Source organism: Amblyraja radiata, chromosome 27, assembly GCF_010909765.2.
Source record: "Amblyraja radiata isolate CabotCenter1 chromosome 27, sAmbRad1.1.pri, whole genome shotgun sequence".
NCBI lineage: Eukaryota > Metazoa > Chordata > Chondrichthyes > Rajiformes > Rajidae > Amblyraja > Amblyraja radiata.
This window is the reverse complement of record NC_045982.1, coordinates 25,515,786-25,541,971: the sequence shown is the minus strand read 5'-3', so window position 1 is coordinate 25,541,971 and position 26,186 is coordinate 25,515,786. Positions and strand designations below refer to the sequence as shown.

Genomic DNA, 26,186 nt, shown 5'->3' with positions numbered 1-26,186 from the left:
CCATTCCAGTTGCCAGTTTTTCAGGCAACTGCCGGCAACTTGACAGTCGCCAGCAGTCCGCTGAAAAGTCGCCTAAGTGGGACAGGCCCATCAGGGACTCCAAAAAGTATACAGGGAGTAAAAGAGTAGCTGTGGAGAGGATATTGTTGCCCTGAAGGATCAACATCATTGTCCCTGTGTTGGATCTTGGTGGATGGGCAAGGTGTTAAATGAATATTCCTCATCAGTATTTACTGTGGCGAAGGTCATGAAGGTAGGGAATTAAGGAACAAGAACATCTTGAAACATATCCATATTACAAAAGAGGGGTCTTTGGACAACAGTACAGCATAGGAAAAGGCTCTTCGGCCCACAATGTCTGTGCTGAGCATGATGCCAAGTTAAACTAATCTTTTCTGTCTGCAAATAAATCATATTGGTAATTTCCTAAATTAACGCAAATAATGCCAAAGGACATAACCTTGCTTCTACTTTAGTAGGGGAATTAAGGTGGCCAAACATGATGCCAAGTTAATCTAAATTCAACTGCCTGTACGTGATCTGTCCCTCCATTCCCTGCATAACCATGTGCTTATCTAAAAGCTTCATACATGCTCCTTGTGAACCGGACTCCACCTACACTCCTAGCAGGGCATTCCAGACACCCATGACTCTTTGTGTAAAAACCTGTTCTGCACATCTCCTTTAAACTTTGTTCCACTCGCTTTGAAGCTATCCCCTCTAATCTTTTACATTGCCACCCTGCGGAAATAGGTTCCCAACAGAGGTCCCAGATGCAATGTGCTCATTTAGCATCTCACCTACATCCTCTGACCCCAAGCATATATTCCTTCCTTTATCCTTGAGTGATTCTACCTTCTCCACGTTTTGATCCTTGAAAATTCACAGCGGGTGCGAGGGGGTGGGGTGTCGTTGGAGGGATATTAGAAATCTGCTTAACTAATTGACAAGGCAAATCAGTTGACCATGTCACCAGTATCTGGGATTTGCATACACCAGCAACTTCCAAGTAAGTGGGCAAATCGAGTTGACCACAGGTGAGGTCAGTCTGTTCCTGCTCCAGGCAGCAGCCCTCGTTAACATGCATCATGGCGATGAAATGAGCAACGTCTGGCAGTGAGGTGTAAAGAAGGGGACAACAGAAGCTGATTGTCCAGACAACAGAGCTGTCAAAATGGAGATGAAGGAGAGTGAAGCTATCACTGGAGCTGACTGTTAAACTTCTGGGCTCACAGTCTGTGACTATCAGCAGCTTAATGTTCCATGGGGTAAAAGAGTATGTTTGGTCTCTCAGGTGTAAGGGAGGCCACACTGGGAACACCGGATAGAGGGGTTGAGCTTAGGGGAGGTGCACGTAAATCTTTATCTCACCCGGAAAGTCTGCCATTGTCCCTGAGTTTATAGAAATGGAGAAAATAAAATCAACAATAAAACCTGCAGATTCTGGGCATCTGAAATAAAACCGGTCACAAGTCAGGTGGCAAACGTGGAAAGTTAAACAGTTAAAGTTTCAGAACTGCGCAGTGGTCGAGCTGGGAGAGGTGCAAAGACCCGGGTTCGATCCTGACCGTGGGTGCTGTCTGTGTGGTGTTTGCATGTTCTCCCTGTGACCGTGTGGGTTTCCTCCAGGGGGTTCGGTTTCGTCCCACATCACAAAGACAGGCGGGTTTTAAGGTTAATTGGCCTCAGTAAATTACCTGGATCGGGAATGGATGAGAAAGCATTATAACATTGAACCAGTGTCAACAGGTGATCGCTGGTCGGTGCAGACTCCAAGCTGCACCTTCAAGTCCATCAATCAAAACTGGAAGAGATAATAAGGCAACTTTCAGCAGCAGACACGCTGGGGGTGGGTTGTTTAGAGGAATAATGGTCTCAGAACCATACAGCATGGAGGCAGATGCTGTGACCCAACTTGACCACATCAACTGACGTATGTAATTTGCCCATGTTTGGCCCGTATCACTCCAAGTCTTTGCTGTCCATGTACCTGTCTAAATATCTTTTAAATGTTGTGATTTAATCATACACCTGCTGTGTAAAACATTGCCCCTCAGGTCCCTATTAGTATACCTCTCTCAGGCCTCTCAGAGTTTTATATACTTCTGTCACATCTCCAAATACCTGAATCTTCTCAGATGCAAAAGAAAATAAATGTGCCATTCCACATTTTGTTCACCAAATAAGTTTGAAAGGAAGGAATGAAAAATGGAAGGAAGGAATTAAGGAAGAAAGAATAAAGAAAGGAAAGCAGTGAGAAAAGATGGAAGCAGAAGCAAGGAACTGCTACTCACAGGTCAGGCAGCATTCCTGGTGAACATGGGTAAGTGACATTTTAGGTCGGGTCCCTCCTTCAAGCTGATTTTGGGGAGGGGAGGGGAACGAAAGCCTGACTTAGTAAGTCCCATTCATTATTGGGGATGTTAAAGTCACCCACTACGACAAATCTGTTACTTTTGTATCTTTTGGTAATCTACGTATCTCCCACTTCCTATTAGGAGCCTACAATACAATGCTATTAGACTGATTGCACCTCACCTATTTTTAAATTCTACCCATATTGCCTCGATGAAGGAACCCTCCAGATATAGATCAGTTACATATATGAGCAGAGAAATGGCAGATGGAGTTTAATCCTGTCAAGTGTGAGGGGTTGCATCTGACAGGTCAAATATTATGGAAAGGTGTTCAAAGTGTTGAAGTAACTCAGCAGGCCAGGCAGCATCACTGGAGAACATAGATAGATGGCGTTTAATTCTGGAGCCAGGCTGAAAAGGGGTCCCAATCGAAAACGTCACCTATGTTTATATCTATGTTTCCCTCTGCAACTGGATACTGGACTTACTAACTAACAGACCCCAGTCTGTTAGGTCAGACAACCACACCTCTTCAACCCTCACCCTGAACACCGGCGTTCCACAGGGCTGCATGCTGAGCCCCCTCCTCTACTCCCTCTTCACCCTCTTCACCTACAATTGCACACCTGTATATGGTACTAACACCATCATCAAGTATGCAGATGATACAACGGTGATTGGCCTCATCAGCAACAACGATGAGTCGACCTATAGGGAGGAGGTCCAGCTCCTAACAGCATGGTGCGCTGACAACAACCTGGCCCTTAACTCCAAGAAGACCAAGGAGCTCATTGTGGACTTCAGAAGGTCTAGGGGCGGCACGCACACCCCCATCCATATTAACGGGACGGAGGTGGAATGTGTTTCCAGCTTCAGGTTTCTGGGGGTCAACATCTCCGATGACCTCTCTTGGACCCACAATACCTCAACACTGGTCAAGAAGCTCACCAGCGTCTCTTCTTCCTGAGGAGACTAAAGAAGGTCCATCTGTCTCCTCAGATTCTGGTGAACTTCTACCGCTGCACCATCGAGAGCATCCTTACCAACTGTATCACAGTATGGTATGGCAACTGCTCTGTCTCCGACCCGAAAGCACTGTAGAGGGTGGTGAAAACTGTCCAACGCATCACCGGTTCCTCACTCCCCTCCATTGAGTCTGTCCAAAGCAAGCGATGTCTGCGAAGGGCGCGCAGCATCGTCAAGGACTGCTCTCACTCCAACCACAGACTGTTTACCCTCCTCCCATCCGGGAGGCACTACAGGTCCCTCCATTGCCGGACTAACAGGTTCAGGAACAGCTTCTTCCCTGCGGCGATTACACTACTTAACTCTGCACCTTGATGATTGCCAGTCACCCCCTCACCCCCCGGACACTCCTTCCCCCAGAAAAATTGCACTCCTACTGTTTGTACATATATATATTTTACTGCTCATTATTCTATGTTAGCTCTTCTGGGTGAGATGCTAACTGCATTTTGTTGTCTCTGTACTGTACACTGCACAATGACAATAAAGATTGAATCTGAATCTGAATCTGAATCTGAATGTTCTTCGGGGATATCCAGTAAATTTGTGTCTTTTTTGTAAAGCAGGCTCTGCAGGTCCTAGTTGTAAAGTAAAGGGAAATAATACCATTAATGGTAGGACCCTTAACAGCATTGGCGCACAGACAGATCTTGAGATCCAAGCTTTGTGTTGAGAGGGTACCAGTTTAAAGGAGATGTGCAGGGCATGTTCTTCACAGAAAGTGGTGGATACCTGGAATGGACTTTGGGTGCGGGGGTGGGGGGGGAGGGGGGCTGGGTGTGGAGCTGACTTCAAGACCAACATTGTTTTCCATGTGGAATATTCCATGATTTACATCTTCTCTTGCTCCTAATACTGTACTACCTTTTGAAATGCAAGTTGGAAGTGATGGGAAGTTCTAAGTTGTTTGGAAAACCAGGATAGAAAAAGTATTTTTCCCACAGTGGAAATGTCCAATACCAGAAGTCGAAGATTTAAGATGAGAAGGGAAAAGTTTAAAGGAGATGTGTAGGGCAAGTTATTTTACACAATGTATGGTGGTACATCGAATGTGCAGTCAAGCAATTGGTGGAAACAGATACAACAGCAATGTTTAAAAGACATTTAGACATGAAGTGGCAGGAAATGCAGAGATGTGGATCATGTGCAGGGAGATGGCATTAGTTTATCTTGGCATCATGATTGGAGTAACTCACGAAAGGCAGCATCTCTGGATAGGGGGAATGCGTGACATTTCATGCCGAGACCCTTCTTCAGACTCCAGTCAGAGATGCTGCCTGTCCCACTGAGTTACTCCGGCATTTTGTGTCCATCTTCATCTTCAGTGTAAACCAGCATCTGCAGTTTCTTTCTCCACACCGTACTGTTTCAGATTCTGTGTGTGTGAGCATTTCTCTGGTTCCAGACATCATAGAAACATAGAAACATAGAAAATAGGTGCAGGAGTAGGCCATTCGGCCCTTCGAGCCTGCACCGCCATTCAATATGATCATGGCTGATCATCCAACTCAGTATCCTGTACCTGCCTTCTCTCCATACCCCCTGATCCCTTTAGCCACAAGGGCCACATCTAACTCCCTCTTAAATATAGCCAATGAACTGGCCTCAACTACCTTCTGCGGGAGAGAATTCCAGAGATTCACCACTCTCTGTGTGAAAAAAGTTTTCCTCATCTCGGTCCTAAAAGATTTCCCCCTTGAGCGGCCTTTTCACGGGGCGACTTGACGCAAGAGTTAACCAGAGTTTAACATCGTGGGAACCTCGTGCGATAACAGTACGGCATTTGTGGACCACCGTGGACCACCGTAGCGCTAACGGCAGGTAATCGTGTAACTTGGTCACTCGGGAGAAAATTCAAGAAAGTTTGAATTTCTCCAAGAGTGACTTGTACACTTGTGGTTGAGCATTGCAACATTATATGGGCGTAGTGGCCAGTGCGATATCCGTAATAATTCTTGCGGGTACCGTGGGAAATCCTGCGAACGGTGAACCCGGAAGCTGGACAGAGGGGACAGAAGGTGAGTAAAAATTGTCTTCTGTGGGATTGAATTTAAAAAATAAATAAAAATAAAGATTTGCATCCGCATATGGACATCAACTTATTCATGAGTTATGTTAATGAGATTCAAGAAAATAACTATAATCTTTAAAAGGGACTTTAAAAGGGACTTTACTGAAAGGTTACGCATTTTTATGGTCTGTGAGAAATTTTTCACATGTACTTCTTTGAGAGATACAGGTCGGAGTCCTCGCCGACTAGCGATCGATGCCTTTCCGAAGCAGGGTCCGGAACGCTACCAATCAATGTTGTACAGAGACCCGTGTAAGGAGTGAACTGCACATGCTGGTTTAAACCGAAGACAGACACAAAAAGCTGGAGTAACTCAACGAGTCAAGCAGCATCTCTGGAGAAAAATAGCTGATGTTTCGGGACGAGACGCATCTTCAGACTCAATTCCGATTAGGCTGTCTGAAGAAGGGTTCCGATTCGAATCGCCACCTATTCTTTTTCTCCAGAGATGCTGCCTGACCCGCTGACTTACTCCAGCTTGTTATGTTTTTCTTCCCAGATCTGACTTACCTGCTGAGTTAAACCAACATTTTGTGTCCTTCTGTGCGTATTAACCAGCATTAACCAGCGTCTGCAGTTCCTTTAGACATTACCTAACTTCAGATTTTAGAGATATAGCGCGTGGGAACTCCTGCGAACGGTAAACCCGGAAGCTGGACAGAGGGGACAGAAGGTGAGTAAAAAAGGTGGTCTCAATATCGACAAGGGAACATGTGTCCTTCGAGGACGTCCCACCTAATTGTCATTGTTGGATAATCTTTTTAACAGGAACACTTGCAGAGATGGCTCCCAGAAAATCTCAAAGAAAGGGGGTAAAGCGTGTCAGAGATGTTTTTGCCATGTTGCTCTATTCAGTTTCTATATTGTTTCAGTTTCTATATCTATATTGTTGCTCTGTTCAGTTTCCCAGGGGGTCGGGATGGGACTGGAGTTGGGAGGGAAAGGTGGGGGAGTCGAGGGAGAGGAGGGGGAGACAGATGGGGGTGTCTTCATTTACTGGCGGCGGGTGTCTGTCACTGAAACAGGCAGGTGAGATTTCACATCCACCTTGTGTGTGCCTCTCTCTCTCTCCCTCCCTCTTACACAGGCTGAGAGACTCTGCCTCTGTGAGTGTACGTCTCTTTCTCCCCCTCTCCCACACACAGGAAGACCGAGGTACTGTGCTTAGTCCATCTGTGTCTCCCACATACACAGTAAAACATGTCTCCAAATGAGCCAATTCAACCAAGGGAGGATATTTATAGTTTGGGAAAAAAAAAGTTACATCATTTGTGTCACGTGTAGTTCACGATGTTCATTCAAGATTTAACGCGAAAGCTCGGGAGACGGACAAGTCACTCGCACAAATAACAGAAATGCCGAGTACCGTGGGAACTCTTTATCTACCCCCCGTTATATCGTGCGAGACTCGTGCTGGACCACGACCACTTCACTCTGGTGACATCTTGCGTCAACTCGCCCCGTGAAAAAGCCCCATTATCCTTAAACTGTGACCCGGTGTGACCCAATCATGTCTGTCTTGATCTGGTGTCAAGTTTTTGGAAGTAATTGATGTGACACTGAATACTTTTCTCGTTCCTGTTGCAACAGAGAATGACAACAAGATGGCTTTGTTCCACCCCATCCCTGATGAGACACACAGCTCAGTACTTCACCCAGCCTAACATACCCACAGCCACGGCTGAAAAACACAGCTCCTGTTACAGACATTCTGCATGTGGTCCTGGGAACAATGACATTAATGGGGAGCTTATCCCATCTCATTCAGTGGACACAACTTCCCCAGTAACATGATCAAGACATCAAGAGTCAAGATTCAACAGTCAAGAGTGTTTAATCATCATATTACCAAAACGGAACAACAAAGTTCTGACTTTCAGCAGCATAACTTTTCTGTAAACACAGATTTGAATAGATCACATAAATAAACAAAGTAGGAAGTTCAATAAATAAAAAACCCCAATATTTGTGCAAAACAAAAGTACAAAGTCCCTCGGGCAACTGACAGTTCACAGTTCAAAGGTTAGTTGGTGCTTTAGTATTGAATAGCCTGATGGTTGTTGGGAAGAAGCTGTTCCTGAACTTGTAGGTCATGGTTTTCTGACTCCTGCACCTTCTTACTGATGGCAGGAGTGAAATGAGAGCGTGGCCAGGGATCCTTGAAGATGCTGCTGCCAATTTAAAGCAGCGCCCCCTGTAGATTACTTCACTGGTGGGGAGGTCAGTACCTGTGATGGACCGGACAGTGTTCACCACTTTGTGTAATCTCCTTCATTCCTGGTGGTGTGAGTTGCCGAACCAGGCTGTGATGTAACCAGTCAATATACTCTCTACATCTGTAGAATTTCAAGAGAGTATTTGTCGACATACTGAATCTTCTCAGTCTTCTGAGGAAGTGGAACGTTGAAGGGCTTTCTATATCATTGTATCAATTTTGCTGGGTCCAGTTCAGATCTTCAGAGATATGCATGGCCAGGGATTTGAGATTGTTGACTCATCACCAACCCATTGATGAAGACAGGTTAGTGGATCCTCGACCTTCCTATTCCAAAGTCAACAAACAGCTCATTGGTCTTACTGATGTTGGGAGCAAGGTTGCTGTTCTTGCATCATTCAGTCAGATGATCGACTTCCCTCCTCTAACTCATCATTGCCTGTAATGCGTCCAACAATGGTGGTGTTGTCAGGATATTGAAATATGGTGTAGAACCTGCAATGGCTACACAATCATGAGCATAGAGTGAGTACGGAGTCTTTATAGAAACATAGAAACATAGAAACATAGAAATTAGGTGCAGGAGTAGGCCATTCGGCCCTTCGAGCCTGCACCGCCATTCAATATGATCATGGCTGATCATCCATCTCAGTATCCCGTACCTGCCTTCTCTCCATACCCTCTGATCCCCTTAGCCACAAGGGCCACATCTAACTCCCTCTTAAATATAGACAATGAACTGGCCTCGACTACCCTCTGTGGCAGGGAGTTCCAGAGATTCACCACTCTCTGTGTGAAAAAAGTTCTTCTCATCTCGGTTTTAAAGGATTTCCCCCTTATCCTTAAGCTGTGACCCCTTGTCCTGGACTTCCCCAACATCGGGAGCAATCTTCCTGCATCTAGCCTGTCCAACCCCTTAAGAATTTTGTAAGTTTCTATAAGATCCCCTCTCAATCTCCTAAATTCTAGAGAGTATAAACCAAGTCTATCCAGTCTTTCTTCATAAGACAGTCCTGACATCCCAGGAATCAGTCTGGTGAACCTTCTCTGCACTCCCTCTATGGCAATAATGTCCTTCCTCAGATTTGGAGACCAAAACTGTACGCAATACTCCAGGTGTGGTCTCACCAAGACCCTGTACAACTGCAGTAGAACCTCCCTGCTCCTATACTCAAATCCTTTTGCTATGAAAGCTAACATACCATTCGCTTTCTTCACTGCCTGCTGCACCTGCATGCCCACTTTCAATGACTGGTGTACCATGACACCCAGGTCTCGCTGCATCTCCCCTTTTCCTAGTCGGCCACCATTTAGATAATAGTCTGCTTTCCTGTTTTTGCCACCAAAATGGATAACCTCACATTTATCCACATTATACTGCATCTGCCAAACATTTGCCCACTCACCCAGCCTATCCAAGTCACCTTGCAGTCTCCTAGCATCCTCCTCACAGCTAACACTGCCCCCCAGCTTAGTGTCATCCGCAAACTTGGAGATATTGCCTTCAATTCCCTCATCCAGATCATTAATATATATTGTAAATAGCTGGGGTCCCAGCACTGAGCCTTGCGGTACCCCACTAGTCACTGCCTGCCATTGTGAAAAGGACCCGTTTACTCCTACTCTTTGCTTCCTGTTTGCCAGCCAGTTCTCTATCCACATCAATACTGAACCCCCAATGCCGTGTGCTTTAAGTTTGTAAACTAATCTCTTATGTGGGACCTTGTCGAAAGCCTTCTGGAAGTCCAGATACACCACATCCACTGGTTCTCCCCTATCCACGCTACTAGTTACATCCTCGAAAAATTCTATAAGATTCGTCAGACATGATTTACCTTTTGTAAATCCATGCTGACTTTGTCCAATGATTTCACCACTTTCCAAATGTGCTGCTATCCCATCTTTAATAACTGACTCTAGCAGTTTCCCCACTACCGATGTTAGACTAACTGGTCTGTAATTCCCCGTTTTCTCTCTCCCTCCCTTCTTAAAAAGTGGGGTTACGTTTGCTACCCGCCAATCCTCAGGAACTACCCAGAATCTAAAGAGTTTTGAAAGATTATTACTAATGCATCCACTATTTCTGGAGCTACTTCCTTAAGTACTCTGGGATGCAGCCTATCTGGCCCTGGTGATTTATCGGCCTTTAATCCATTTAATTTACCCAACACCACTTCCCGGCTAACCTGGATTTCACTCAATTCCTCCAACTCCTTTGACCCGCGGTCCCCTGCTATTTCCGGCAGATTATTTATGTCTTCCTTAGTGAAGACGGAACGAAAGTAGTTATTCAATTGGTCCGCCATATCCTTGTTCCCCATGATCAACTCACCTGTTTCTGACTGCAAGGGACCTACATTTGTTTTTAACTAATCTCTTTCTTTTCACATATCTATAAAAACTTTTGCAGTCAGTTTTTATGTTCCCTGCCAGTTTTCTTTCATAATCTATTTTTCCTTTCCTAATTAAGCCCTTTGTCCTCCTCTGCTGGTCTCTGAATTTCTCCCAGTCCCATACTGAATTTCTCCCAGTATGCTGCTTTTTCTGGCTAATTTGTACGCATCATCCTTCGCTTTGATACTCGGTTTTATGGTTTTTGTACATTCTCACATGTGGTCCCAAGGATTTTCTCTGGTGGCTCTGATTTCCTTCCACATTCCAAAGACATGCAGGTTTGTAGGTTAATTGCCTGGTAATTTATAAATTGTCCCTAGTGTGTACGATAGTGTTAATGCACGGGTTGATCGCAGGTCAGCACGACTCGGTGGCTGAAGAGCTGTATATCAAATGCTAAACACTGAAGTCTAAAAGAATCGAGCGGAAAGCTAGCACGTGGCCTTGAGGTGCCCCCCAGTATTGATGGCTATCAGCGAAGAAGTGGTGTTGCCAATTTGTGCTGATTGTGTTCCGTTGATTGAGGAAGTTGAGGATCCAGTGGCAAAGGGATTCGCAGAGACTCAGTTTGGAAGGGATGGCTGGTGTCGAATGCCGAGCTATAGTCTAATGAACAACAGTGTGACGTTATGTATTGTGTTTTTATTGCCAAGTGTTTCCATGTAGAGTAGAGAGTCAGAGAGATCGCATCTCGTGTTGCTCTATCATGGCGCTAGGCAAATTGTAGGGGGTCCAGCTTCTTGCTGAGGCAGGAAGGGCCTGTTCCTGCACTGTACTGTACAACATTCAATGTGTGTGGATGTTCTGCTGCCTTCAAAACTAACCAACCTCTCAAGCACTTAGACACCAGGGACATTAGTTGCCCTAGATCGGGAGTCATTAAGAGTATCTTCCCCTGGCGTCAACCTGAGATACCATCACCTGAGATATCAATACAGCACAGGTGACGGGACGGATCTGAGAAGGCACATCAGTGGTCCCCCTATCAAACCAGCGTAGAACACATTGAGCTGACTCTGGTGTGTGATGCCATGCCGTCGCTTGAACTGCCACTTGGTTTCACCTTGTAGGAAGTAATGTCATGCATAATCTCCTACCCAGTCTATGCACCTTCTCCCTGGTCATCTGGTTCACGCACTGAATGAAGACCTGGCACCAGATCGAAAGCGGTCTGGAAATAGCAAGATGGCGGCATCTTTAAAATGACATGGAGCAAGCAGCCAATCTTTCTGTCTCTGTGTGTACGTGCAGACTGCTAAATCTCAAAGACTATGTGAAGATTTAGCATACTGTATCTTTTCACTATTGCTACATTGTCCTCTGTGCAAGATGTCTGTGGTTCCTGGTATCAGTGAGCTCAAGAACATCTCCTTGGTGGTGGAGTTCATGGGTTTGGGAAGTGCTGTCATATTGGCCTGACTGAGCATCTGCATTGTATTGTGTAGAGGTACACACTGCAGCCACTGTGTGCGGTGGTGGAGGGAATTAATGTTTAGGTTTACAGATAGCCTATCGATAGAGCAGTTTGCTTTGACTGGTGGTGTTGAGCTTCTTGACCCACCACAGGACATGCATCCTCTGACCCTGTGGCCACAGTGTAAGTGGGCAGACCCACTGGCTGTGGAGTCATTGATGGTGAAGGACTCGACAGCGGTAATGTCAGTGATGGCACCATGTGTGTCTGGACTCTCTCTTGTTGAACTTGCCCATTGTCTGCCACTTCTGTGGTGCCAACATTACTGGTCACTCACCAACCCACACCTCAATGTAGTCGAGGTCCAGTGATAGGTGGACATGGGTCAAGTCTCTTAGAATCACAGTGAGAAGCTGCCAGCAACGGCAGGCAGAGATCATCTAATTCTGGGTGACGCAAAGGAGAAGACCCTGGGATCTGCTCCCTGAGATAAGTCAGTGAATGACAGTTGTAACGTGCTGTAACTCAGTCAGATCTGTATTTACTGTGGTCACCCCTCAATATGCAACCTTTCACCACAGGCCATGAAGAAATCAATTTACACATCTACACGACGACCGGATTCCTGAGAGCATCTGACAGTTTTCCAAAAGCCCGATGCAAAATAGGAGAAATCAATAATTCATCTTCTCCAGAAACAACGGAAGTGTAATATTTAGGTAGTAAGGAACTGCAGATGCTGGTTTACACTGAATGGGACCGGCAGCGTGTCTGGAGAGAAGGAATGGGTGACGTTTCAGGTCAAGAAACATTCTTCACCAGAAAAAGCACCGATTCCTTCTCTCTAAAGATGCTGCCTGTCCCGCTGAGTTACTCCAGCAATTTGTGCTATCTTCGGAAGTGTAATACTGTCGGTGTGACTTCAGCTGGAAATATAGAAACATATAAACAGCGAAAAACTGGTGCAGGATAGGCCATTTAGCCCTTCCAGCCAGCACCGCATTCAATATGATCATGGCTGATCATTCCAAAAACAGTACACTGTTTTAGATTTCCCCCCGGATCCCTCGTTCCTTAAATCTAACTCTCTGGAAAACATCCAGAGAAGTGGCTTCCACTGCCATCGTGGCAGAGAATTCCACAGATTCACAACTCTCTGGTGAAAAAGGTTTTTCTTCATCTCAGTCCTAATGGCCTACCCCTTATGCTTAAACTGGACCCTGGTTCTGGACTCCCCCCCCCCCCCCCCCCAACATGGGGAACTTTTTAATGCATCTAGCCTGTCCAATCCCTTATGAATTTTATATTGGTTCTATAAGATTCCCTCGTCTTTCTAATTCCAGCTTATACAAGCCCAGTCGACCAATTCTTAATCATACGTCAGCCCCGCCATCCCGGAAATTAACTCCCTCAAAAGCAAGAATGTCCTTCCTGAAATTAGGAGACCAAAATTGCACACCATACTCGAGGTGCGGTCTCACCAAGGCCCTGTACAAATGCAGTAGGACCTCCTTGCTCCTAAACGCAAATCCTCTCGCAATGAAGGCCAACATGCCATTAGCTTTCTTCACTGCCTGCTGTATCTGCATGCTTACTTTCAGTGACTGATATACAAGCAGACCCAGGTCTCGTTGCACCTCCCCTTTCTACCTAATCGACACCATTCAGATAATAACCTGCCTTCCTGTTCTTGCCGCCAAAGTGGAGGTTCACCAACAGGATTGGTGTCTCACCACGGCTGTGTCTGAAATATAATGATGCAGCCCCAGAGTTATCAGACTGAGGACAAACATGGGATGGGAAATAACACACGCTATGTTTTTGGCTCCAGTGGTGGGAACAGGACAATCAAGGTAACACGGGGAAGGAGCTCCCTCTGGTGTTGTAAACTGATAACGCTCTCAGTGTTGAGGAACAGCACCTCATATTCCGTCTGGGGACCTTGCGTCCGGATGGCATTAACATTGAATTCTCCCAATTTTGCTAGTCCTTGCTGTCTCCTCCCCTTCCTTAACCCTCTAGCTGTCTCCTCCCACCCTCCCATCCGCCCGCCCTCTGGGCTCCTCCTCCTCCTCCCCTTTTCCTTCCTTCTGCCGCCCCCCACCCCCCATCAGTCTGAAGAAGGGTTTCGGCCCGAAACGTCGCCTATTTCCTTCGCTCCATAGATGCTGCTGCACCCGCTGAGTTTCCCCAGCAATTTGTGTACCTTCGATATTCCAGCATCTGCAGTTCCCTTTTGAACACGCTCTCAGTGTGCTGCCCGGCAGCTGGTGAACAAGTTGATCAGTCAGATACCCGTGAAAGAGCAACACCAGGAATAGCTTTGCTCTTCATGTTTTTTTCTTTTTTTCTTTATGAATTTATGCTATTTCTTTTTGTTGTTTATTATGATATCTGCTGAGTTTATAGCTGGATACTGTTATACATCCTCTAAATAATGTTTTGGGCCATTTTTTGGAAAGTGAACCAAAATGTCACACACGTTACCAAATGGCATCACATAAAGTAATACATTAAAAAATTATTGTAAGAGATTATTTTTATTCATTGCTATTTTCCTATCAAAATAACTATAAAGCATGCCTGCTAAAGATAAGAACATTCTAGATTTCATAATTCACAAGGGTTTGTGAGATAAAACAGAGTTATGAAATAAACCCTTCCATGTGATGTCACACACGTGACCAATCATATTTGACCTCTGACCCTAAACAAACATTTTCAGCATAACATAAATATTTCACTTGATAAACTTTGAAAAAAAATATGAATCATATATGCAGTACAAAACAATATACCTGTAATGCTTTCAGAATTAGAAGAGAATCTTCTCTTTTTTTCTGGTCACACACGTGACTAAGAATGGGCCTTTTGCTGCTGTAAGTATGAACATTTCATTGTTCTGTTTCGGGACGTTTCTCAATAAAATATTCTTGTCTCTCGACACATTCACCCAGTGGTCTCCCACCATCATGTTAAGGCCTGATAGGTCTGTAATCGATACATCATCAGTCTTCAGAAACAGCCCATCCAGTCTCTGTCTGGGATACGACAACCACTCATTGAACGCCCAGAGTGTACGTCACTCATTGATCTTACCCCCAGCTCTACATTTTGATACAACAGTTAGTGACCCCACGCCACACTGTTTTCTGGTTCATTAGAGCATAAAACCTTTATGTTCCCTTCCTGAACTATCTCGAGTAAGAAATAAAACTTTACTCAAAAGCATGTGCTTCTGTCACTATATTACATACAACACAGAGCATGGATCAGTACAGCACAGGATCAGGTCCTTTGGCCCCAATCTCTGTGCCAACATAATTTCAACATAATCTAATAACATCTCCTGTGTATGATCCAAATAACTCCATTCCTTGACAATAGACATTAGGTGCAGGAGTAGGCCACTGTGATCGTGGCTGATCATCCACAATCAGTACCTAGTTCCTGCCTTCTCGCCATATCCCCTGAGTCCGCTATCTTTAAGAGCTCTATCTAACTCTCTCTTGGAAACATCCAGAGAATTGGCCTCCACTGCCTTCTGAGGCAGAGAATTCCACAGATTCACAACTCTATGCGTGCAAAAGTGTTTCCTCATCTCAGTTCTAAATGGCTTACCTCTTATTCTTAAACTGTGGCACCTGGTTCTGGACATTGGGAACGTTTCCTGCCTCTAGCATGTCCAAACCCTTAATAATCTTGTATGTTTCAATAAGATATCCTCTCATCCTTCTAAATACAAGCCCATCTCCAGTTTAAATTCCATTTGGAATATTTTGGAGGATCAAGAAACCAAGACCAAGGCCAAGCCCAGCCACTTCATTCAATCAACATATGACAGTCAAATCCATGTGTTTATTTAAAAGTTGAATAAACGCCACGGATGTATCTACTTCCACCACCACTGGCAGCGAATTCTTGGCACGCACCCTAGTCTGTGTAAAAAAACGTGTCTCACACATCTCCTTTAAACTTTGGTGTTCTCACCTTAAAGCTATGCCCTCTAGTCTTTGACATTTTCAGTTTGGGAATAAGGTTCTGTGACTGTCTGCCCTATCTATGCCTCTCACCATTTTATATGCATCTATTAGGTCTCCCCACAACTCCGTTGTTCCAGAAAAAACAATCCAAGTTTGTCCAAACTCTCTTTGTGGCTAATACTCCTTAATCTAGGCAGGATGCTTGTAAACCTCTTTTGTCTCTTCCAGACAAGGGTCACAGTTTAAGGATAAGGGGGAAATCTTTTAAGGACCGAGATAAGAAAAACATTTTTCACACTGGTGAATCTCTGAATTCTCTGCCACAGAAGGTAGTTGAGGCCAGTTCATTGGCTATATTTAAGAGGGAGTTAGATGTGGCCCTTGTGGCTAAAGGTATCAGGGGGTATGGAGAGAAGGCAGGTAAAGGATACTGAGTTGGATGATCAGCCATGATCATATTGAATGGCGGTGCAGGCTCGAAGGGCCGAATGGCCTACTCCTGCACCTATTTTCTATGTTTCTATGTTTTTGTACCCTCCAAAGCCTCAACGTTCTTCCCATATTGTGGTACCAGATCTGCACACAATGCTTCAAAAGTGAACCAACCAAGGTCTTATTGAGCTGCATCCTTGAGGGTGGGAGAACAATGAACAATAGAGGACCCAGTGTGGGGACCAGCCGGAGGGGGGCATGGGGGGGAGTAGGTAACAAGGGGGCACATAGTAACTTTGTCAGCGGCATTTATATGACGACTATTTACATACTTTGAGTATGCAAGCAAAGAATTTCCCTGTGCCGTGTCACACTGCGACAATAAATTGTTCCATTCCATGATTCCTGACTTTTGTACACAATTTCCTGACCAAAGAAAGCAAGCATACCGCACAACTTCTTATCATCTTGAATTGCCACTTTCAGGAAGTTATGCACCTGGACCCCACAATCCCTCTGTACAGGTCACACTGATGCATCTCAACAAGGCATCCAATTTTGGGAGTAAACCCACCCCCTACATTTCTTAAATACAGGTCAAGTTGTGCATTATGCTTTTTCCAAATCAGCAGCTCATTGTTGGATCTGCATGTAGCGTAGGAGAACAAAGTATAATTACGGTTCTCTTCAGAGGACAACAGTAATGTTGGTCAAATCGGTCAAATCAGATGCATCCAACCTGACGAAGCTGGTGTCTGTTTTGGTTGGGAATATCACTGATTTCCCATCCAATCCTGTAAAATGTGAAGAATGAGATTGCTAGATCTCAGTGTAAAGTTGTACCTTTCAGCTAGTGTGAACAGGTTTCTGTGAAAGGCTGTTTTATTTAAACACAAAAGACAGAATGGGAGAAGTTCCAGAAACACACTCTGCAGAACCTGCTGTAGTTAACAAGGAAGGCAGCATAGCAGCAAATGATCAGGTAAATTAGCCAGAAATGGTGGAGCAAGTCATGCAGCACTGCACAGAGATCACTGCATCCCAATGGTTAACATGGCGTGTATATCCCTGCCTTGAAACAGACCCCTCTGTACATTAATGCTGTTAATGGTTTTGCGTACTGTTTTTACGCAAATGTAACAACATCGCAAACCGGAAGATAACAAGATGAGAGTTTTAGTTATATATAGATTTAAAAGACATTTGAACATGTACATGGATAGGAAAGGTTTCGAAGGAATATGGACCAAATGTGGCCAGCTGGGATTTGCATAGATGTGCCATCTTGGTTGACATGGGTAAGGTGGGCTGAAGGGCCTATTTCAGTGCTGTGTGACTGTGAATCTAAAGCAGTTCCTCGTGTTGGTCTTTCACGAGTATCTGGCTGATCAGCTTGTTTTCAAGTTGCCGCTCAGCTCACTTAGACAACATTGTCATTTTACAACACTAGAGGGAGCTGTTTCCCCGTGTAACCTTGCTGGTCCTGTTCCCAACACTGGAGCCAATAACATAGCGTGTGTTATTTCACATCCCATGTTTGTCCTCAGTCTGATAACTCTGGGGCTGCATCATTATATTTCAGACACTACCGTGGTGAGACACCAATCCTGTTGATGTACCTCCAGCTGAAGTCACACCAATAATATTCCACTTCTGTTTCACAGAGACATACAGCGTGGAAGCAGGCCCTTCGGCCCAACTTGCCCACACCGCCCAACACTAGTCCCACCTACCTGTGTTAGGCCCAAATCCCTCTAAACCCTCTATATCCCTCCATGTGCCTGTCTAAGTGTTTCTTAAACGTTGCGATAGTACTTGCTTTAACTACATCCTCCAGCAGCTCATTCCATATACCCACCACCCATTGTGTAAAAGATTTACCCCCTGTTTCCATTAGATCTTTCCCCCCACTCACCTTAAACCTATGTCTTCTGGTTACCGATTCCCCAACTCTGGGTAAGAGACTGTGCGTCTACTCAATCTATTCCTCTCACGATTTTAGACACTTCTATAAGATCACCCTCATTCTCCTATGCTCCAAGGCATAGAGTCGTAGCCTGTTCTACTGCTCCCCATAGCTCAGGCCCTCCACTCCTGGCATCATCCTTGTAAATCTTCTCTGCACGCTTTCCAGCTTGACAACATCTTTCCTATTACACAGTGCCCAGAACTGAACACAATACTCTAAATGTGGCCTCACCAACACCTTATATAACTGCAACATGACTTCCCAACTTCTATACTCAACACCCTCACTGATGAAGGCTAAAGTACCGAAAGCCTTTTTGACCAACCGATCTACCTGAAACGCCATTTTCAAGGAGGTATGTACCTGTACTCCTAGATTCCTCTGTTCTACAACACTCGCCCAAGCCCTACCCTTCACCGTGTTAGTCCAAAAATGCAACAGCTCACATTTCTTGCATTAGATTCCATCAACCATTCCTCAGCCCACCTGGCGAAATGATCAAGATCTTGATGCAATTTTCGACAACAACCTTCAAGGTGGGATGGGTCTGACCTTTGTGAGTGCAGAGTGTACGTTCCATGTGGTGGACAGGGTGAAACAGAGCAGTTGCTGATAGCTCCATCTTTGTTTGCGATCTGTAAGTTGTGATCAGCCAAGCAGGGGCCCACTGCAACACGTGGCTGCTGGAGGAGACACTCTCTTGATTTATGAGGCCAGTTGCAATAGCGCTTTGGTCAGTGTGGACCCTGGGATGTGGATTTGCAGATCTCGGCAATGGTGGTACCACAGGATGTCAGAATGGGTCTTGGGGCAGCAATTACTGGGTGATAATGGCCTCCATTGGCCAGCATGGTACAACAACTGATACTAGCCAGTGAAGTTCTCCCCTGTTCCCCACGGATTCACATTCACCCTATTTGTTTCATCGTCTCTCAGCCTAAAGTGATCTTATTGCCAACAGATCAGCTCCATACTGGGCTGTCTGGAATCAATTTATTGATGGACTCTGAGAATGCTCTTTGTTAACTGCAAACCAGACACACACGCACGCGCGCACACACACACAGTCATTTCTTAGACAAGATCTTTTTGGTTTTGATGCTCATTTATTAAGCTGATGAAACTGCAATGTTACAGTTCAATCACAATCACTGGAAGCACAGAACACATTGTGAGCTTTCCAAACCTTGGTGTAACAAACAATGTGAAATCAAGAGGGTAATACAGAGAGAGACAGTAATAATTCCAATCAGCACAATCTAAATCAAGACAGGATCAGCCTCCACGACAGGGACTTTCCCACAGTCCGTGTCTGCCCATCACCACCACCCCGTGCCCCTGACGCTTTCTTGTCTACATGTGTGTGTCAGGGAGATGGCACCAAATGCCCTGGACACCGCTCTGTACTGCTGCACCTTTTAACTGGGATGCCCAACTGTTCCCGGTGGGAATTGAGGAAGGGCTCCAGCAGAGGAGGGGAGTCTGGTTAAAGAGGGCAGGCTTGTCTGTTCTGAGCAGTCCCTGGGCTTCAGTCAAGGGTCAGTGTGTGGTGCAGTGCCCTGGGGTTTACACCCTGCTGATCCATGTAGACATCCACCATGGTTCCCCGCTCCCCATCCCTCTCTCAATGTGTGACGGAGAATGGCCGACACTCTAGTGTACTGAGTTTGAAGCCATTACCCTGTCAGTGAAGGTGATGAGAAACTGGAAGGACTCAGTGAGTTGTTCCTTACCCTGATGTAAAACCCCCTTTATTCTCGAATCAACATCAGTACTTCTACTACTGACTGATTTAGAGAGGAAAGATCGCAAAGCAAGGTCATATTCAGCAAGAGTAGTTTGAGGAGATTGTGTTCCCCTCTGCACATTTAAATGCTTTTTGGATCCAAAATATTTAAAGTGTACAATCATTATTGTGTTTAATTATGACGTTCCCTCCTGGTGCGAATGTTGTAGATCCCCAGTCATTGATGTTCCCTCCATCACTGTAACACCCCTGACTGATCAACTCAATCTCATTGGGTTTTAGAACACGATCCCACATATTAACATCAGTTATCTCTCCGACAAAGGATTGTTTGATGTCAAAACCTCCACCGACTGAGTCTTGACCCTGACCATGAAAAAACTGGCCACTGTTCTTCACAACTCCACCCAATCCACCAATCTTCCTCATACTATGTCTCACATTGACCCAGACTGTTATCTCACCTTTTTGAGACTCCCAGCTCACACAGATGTGTCTCAACCAGGTAGTTATATTACAAAACTTATCTTCAGCGGCGCTGCAGTTCTGTCACTGGCCGTGCGCCCAACTTTGGCGCCTTTGAGGGGGGGAAGGGGGGGCGGGATTAAAATGCCATTTTCTCCTGCCTGTCCGAGATATTTTCTCGGGCTACTACCTGATGCTGAAAAATCGTTCCGACTGCTATTCCTGGAAAAAAAAATTTAAACCGCGGGAAAATTTAATTGTTGGAGTAAAATAAAAATCTACTTCTAACGCCGACTATGGGACGGATCTCACGTAGGGGGCAAAACATAAGGTAAGTCGAGTATTTTACGTATAAACTTGCTTCTTCGGATTACTTTAATCAAAATATCATCGACGAAAATTAGATTAAGGCCCCATACGAACCGGAAGTGTTTTTCCTGCCGATATGGGGTTTAAATTCACCGCAACCGCAATGTTCCAAACGATCATGTTCCACAAAATCTCACTCCCAAGATGATTTAAATGGCCATTAATTTGCGGGAATTAAACACTAAATTCCTTCCATTTGGCCTCTAAGTTCATGACAATGAGATTTAAAAATCATGTTAATTTGTGAGTTCTTGTGTGAATGTTATTTGGACACTTAGGCTATTTAAAAAGGTTAACCTTTTCTTAAGAAATGGATAGATGTTTAGATCTAGTAATTGAATTTTGTAATTAGCTTCAATTAGGTAACTGACTAATTATATGCTTTAATTTCAGGTCATCCAAGTGAGATTGTTTCATATTTGTTTCAGAATGCTTCAATCTATAATAACTGAAAGTTTCAATCAGTTCTCTTAATTTTTAAGTAAGTTATGGGCTTTTTACTGTCCTCGATCACAGCTTTTGAGTTAAGTCAATGGAAAAGCAATAGGGAAAAATATGCTAATTTTAGAGTATGAAAATGGCCATAACCTTTTCAATACTGAAGATATGAAAGTGAAATTGGTGTCAACTTAAACTTCTTTTTATGCTTTATCTGATGGGATAAATTGCAGACTGATTTTTAAATCTCAAAATGTTGTAACATTGCTAAACCAGGCATCCATTTTTGGGAGGTAAAATCTCCCTACAACAGGTCCTAAATACAGGTCTAGTTGTGCATTAGTCTTTTGCCAAATCAGCAGCTCATTGTTGGATCTGCTTGTTGCGTAGGAGAACAAAGTGTAATTACGGTTCTCTTCAGACGCTGCTCTGAGGCAGACAGTAAAGACAGTCAAATCAGAGAAATTAGCTGCATTCAACTTGACAAAGCTGGTGTCTGTTTTGGTTGGGAATATCACTGATTTCTGCATCAATCCTGTAAAATATGAAGTTAGAATGTTAAATCTCTGTTTGAAATTGCACCTTTACCATCTGAGATGGAGCACAGGATAACTAGACCGCAGATTTCTGCAAAATGATTTTTTTCTTGAAATCTGAGAGACAGGGTAGGAATATCAGAAGTTCATCTGCAGAACCTGCTCTTCAGCTGTTTCTAGTTTACAAGGAAGACAGCATTGCTGAAATTGTTCTGGTAAATTAGCCACAACTGGTTGAGCATGTCTTGGAGTACCACCTTAGAAGCAGAGATTACTGCATCCCAAGGGTTTACAGGATGCAGATCCGTGCATAGAAATGGACGTTGTTGCTACTCCCCCAGAGGAGAGTAGGTCAGGAAATGAAAGGCAAATTCTGGGAAAGGTCAGAGAGAGCAGGTATGGACATCATGGGCTAAATGGCCACTCACTATCCATGTAGTATCCTACAGTGCAGATAAATGCACATTGCTAGCACTACCAGTAAAAACCTCAATGACTTTTAGCCACAATGTTGAGCGTTAGGTACGAGGAGAGATTGGACTAACTGGGGTTGTTTTCACTGGAGCATTGAAGGTCAAGTGACAAACTGATAGAAGCACAAAATGACGGGGAGCATAGTTAGGGTAGAATGTCTTTACTTGGAAATGGCAAGTACCAGAGGGCACAGGTTTAAAGTGGGACGGAGAAAGTTTAAAGGAGACTAGATCAAGTGCGGACTCCCCCAACGCACCCATTCCTTACCTGTAACCCCCACGGGAGGGGTGGTCCTCCAACTCAAACCGTTCCCGAATGGAAGATTCCAGCCCTCCCCTTGCCTTCCTCAACAGTGATCTTTAAACAAAATTCCAATTGCACCTGCCCTGTGTGTTGCAATAGTAATTCGCCCTCCCCCTGCTAGTCTGGCCATTGTGACATCATCAGTTGAAGCTGTTCGGTTTGAAATTAAAGGTACTTTGATTTTATTAAACTTTAATCAGTAATAAGTCAAGAAATAAAGCATAACATGTTTAGTGAAAGTGATCTCTGCCTCGAGGGGAAAAATGTGAATCAGAATATGTAACAATCTTGTGAAAGTTGGCATTTTTAAAGCTTTAATCATGAATAATGTGTCAAATATAGGACAATATCTTCACTGAGGCAGGACTCTACTAGCTGAGACATTCTGACGTCATCATTTGAAGCTGGTGGTTTTAATTTCAAAGTCCTTTGACTTTTTTTTACTTTTAATCTAAGGGGATGGAGCAAACTCTGCTGCCGCCCAATAGTCTAGAGCAGGAAATTATCAAGAATGTTTTATTGTCATATGTCCCAGATAGATCAATGACATTTTTACTTGCAGCAGCACAAAGAATATATAAGAAGTGCACTGTAAGCAATATAATAAATGAGAAGGACAAGTTCAGTGTGTGTATATATACACTTATTCACACATACACACAAATGTATATACATTATATATATACACTCACACCACACATACGTACACATAAAAAACAAACAACAGTAATGCAATACTAACAATGATAGTCTATGTAATTCAGAGCTTAATGGAGGTTGTCAATAGACAATAGACAATAGGTGCAGGAGTAGGCCATTTGGCCCTTCGAGCCAGCACCGCCATTCAATGTGATCATGGCTGATCATCCCCAATCAGTACCCCGTTCCTGCCTTCCCCCCATATCCCCTGACTTTTAAGAGCCCTATCTAGCTCTCTCTTGAAAGCATCCAGAGAACCCGTTTCCACTGCCCTCTGAGGCAGAGAATTCCACAGACTCACCACTCTCTGTGAGAAAAAGTGTTTCCTCGTCTCCGTTCTAAATGGCTTACTCCTTATTCTTAAACTGCGGCCCCTGGTTCTGGACACCCCCAACATCAGGAACATGTTTCCTGCCTCTAGCGTGTCTAAACCCTTAACAATCTTATATGTTTCAATGAGATACCCTCTCATCCTTCTAAACTCCAGAGTGTACAAGCCCAGCTGCTCAATTCTCTCAGCATATGACAGTCCCGCCATCCCGGGAAATAACCTTGTAAACCTAAGCTGCACTCCCTCAATAGCAAGAATGTCCTTCCTCAAATTAGGGGACCAAAACTGCACACAATACTCCAGGTGTGGTCTCACTAGGGCTCTGTACAACTGCACAGGGACCTATTTGCTCCTATATTCGATTCCTCTTATTATAAAGTCCAACATGCCATTCTCTTTCTTCACTGCCCGCTGTACCTGCATGCTTACTTTTATAGACTGATGTACAAGGACCCCTAGATCCCGTTGTACTTCCCCTTTTCCCAACTTGACGCCATTTATATAGTACAATTGTCATGTTTACTAGCCTGATGGATCTGTTCCTGAACTTGGACGTTACAGTATTCAGGCTATTTTATCTTCTTCCCTGTGATATGGATGAAATGAGTGTGTGGCCAGGGTGGTGTTGGTCTCTGACGATGCTGGCTGCCTTTTTGAGGCAGCGACACCTGTAAATCTTTTTGATGTTGGGGTGGTCAGAACCTGTGATAGAATGGGCAGTGTTCACAACATTTTGCAGTCTTCTACGTTCCTGGGAATTCAAATTGCCGAACCAGGCCATGATGCTCTCTACTGTACACCTATAGAATTTCAAGAGAATCCTCTCTGACATACCAAATCTCCCTGATCACCTCAGGAAGTAGAGGTATTGATGGGTTTTCTTTATAATTGCATTAGTGTAGACTCAACTCGAAACGTCACCCATTCCTTTTCTCCAGAGATGCTGCCTGTCCCGCTGAGTTACTCCAGCTTTTTGTGTCTATCTTGGATCCAGAAAAGATCTTCAGCATGCACAGGAATTTGAAGCTTTTGACTCTCTCCACCATCGTTCCATAATTGTACTTCCGGTGGCGCTGGTGCCAGGAGCCTCCACCTGTAGCCCGGTATCTTTTTGTTTTTTGTTTTTTTTGTTTTTGTTTAAAGTGTGTTTTTTGATGGTTTTTTTAATGTCTTTATGGGGGGAAGCGGGCACGGTAAGGGGGATACCGTCCTTCAGTCGCTTCCTGGATTATTATTCGAGTCACGTCCTCTCCCCCCCCCCCCCCCCCAGCGGCCTACCTACTGGATTGGCGCGGCCTTTCCTGCCGGGATCGACCAGAGCTCCAGTAGCGGCGGGACAGCGCTGAAACATCGCGGGGCTGGCGATGCTTTACCGGGGGTCGCCGTCTGGAGCCCGGAGTGCAGGACCTTCTGCACTGACATCCTGGAGCTGCGGTTTGCGGGCTCCCAACGCGGGCGGCGCTGATGGACAAGGCGGGGTCCTGCGACTCCGCCCAGCTCGGCCTGCGGACTCGGGAGCTGCGGACTCCGGCTGCGGGAGGCGGCTGATCTGGAGGTCCGGGCCACTGAGGAGGATGTTCACCGTCGGGGATCGGCGTCGGCGTTCCACCAGCCCGGCGTGAGGGCCTGAACATCGGGCCACCCGGGGCGGTGACTGCGGGTGCTAGGAAGGCCTCGACCACGAGTGAACAACTGGGAAGAACGGAGGGGAGGCTGGCTGGACTATGGTGCCTTCCTCACCTTGGTGCCACTGTGTTATGTTATGTCGTGGACTTTCAATGTTTGTGCTTTTTTTTAAATTCTATTTTATTTTTAATATGTTTTATTATTTATTATTATTTATTTATTTTTATGATACTGCCTGTAAGGGAAATTCATTTTGTTGTCTCTAACTGAGACAATGACAATAAATTTGAATAAAATACAATACAATTCCGTCGTCATAGATCCTCGTCCTTCCTCTTCCAAAGTCCACAATCAGTTCCTTGATCTTACTGACAATGAGAGCCAGGTTGTTGCGCTGGCACCATTTGGTCAGTCAATTGATCTCCCTTCTCCCAAAGATAGAAAGCTATCATTGATCTGTGTGTCGACATCAGTCATCATCAGATAATCTGATTGTCTGGATTGAAAGGGTTATCTCTTCCCTTTCTTAAATAAAGGACCAACATTGGGTACTCTCCAGTCCTCCCAGACCTCACCTGTGGCTACACAAGTTGCAAAGATATTTCTCAAGGCCTTGACAACTTCTTCTCTTTATAACTTGGGATAGATCCCATCAGGTCCTGAACTTTAATCAACTTTCATCTTTAACCTTTAAACATCTCCCACATGTCAGATGTGGACTTACCAAATGACAACTGCTCCCAAAGCCCTTCTCGTGGACCCCCCCCTCGTGGCCTTCTGACTTTAGAACTTTTTATCCAAAACTGCCGTTGCGACATCAACTGCCTCAACTTCTCTACTCCACAGTCTTACTCCAATCTCTCCCCCCCTGAATGTACTGCCATCGACTCATCCGCAACAACCCAGACTGGGTTATCAAACACGCCGACAAGGGAGGTGCCGTGGTAGTCTGGCGCGCCGATCTCTAAAAGCTGAGGCCACGCGCCAGCTCTCGGACACCTCCTCCTACTTACCCCTGGACCATGCCCCCTGACGAGCACCAGGCCACCATCTCTACACCATCACCGACTTCATCAACTTTCACGCCTGCCGCCCGAGCCTCCAACCTCATCGTTCCACAGCCCCGCACGGCCCGATTTTACCTTTCTCCCCAAAATCCACAAACCTGGCTGTCCCGTTAGACCCATTGTCTCTGCCTGTTCGTGCCCCACCGAACAATTTCCACATATCTTGACTCCATCCTATCCCCCTTGGTTAAATTCCTCCCTACCTATGTTCAAGACACCTCAACACTCTCCGTCGTCTCCGCTCATTCCATTCTCTAGAACCTCATCCTC

General features: G+C 45.0%; 1 protein-coding gene across 2 annotated transcripts in view; it reads right to left on the bottom strand.

The window, feature by feature from the left end:
- Positions 1-19,699: 19,699 nt before the first annotated feature.
- LOC116988639 (C-reactive protein-like) overlaps positions 19,700-26,186 on the bottom strand; it is a 321,348-nt gene continuing 314,861 nt past the window's right edge. For both annotated transcript variants that reach the window (XM_033045525.1, XM_033045526.1), the window contains exons 3-4: positions 21,154-21,415; positions 19,700-20,110 (exon numbers count right to left, since the gene is read on the bottom strand). In XM_033045525.1, the coding sequence (XP_032901416.1) occupies positions 19,756-20,110; positions 21,154-21,415 (617 nt within the window). In that variant the 3' untranslated portion in view covers positions 19,700-19,755. The remainder of the gene's footprint in view (positions 20,111-21,153; positions 21,416-26,186) is intronic.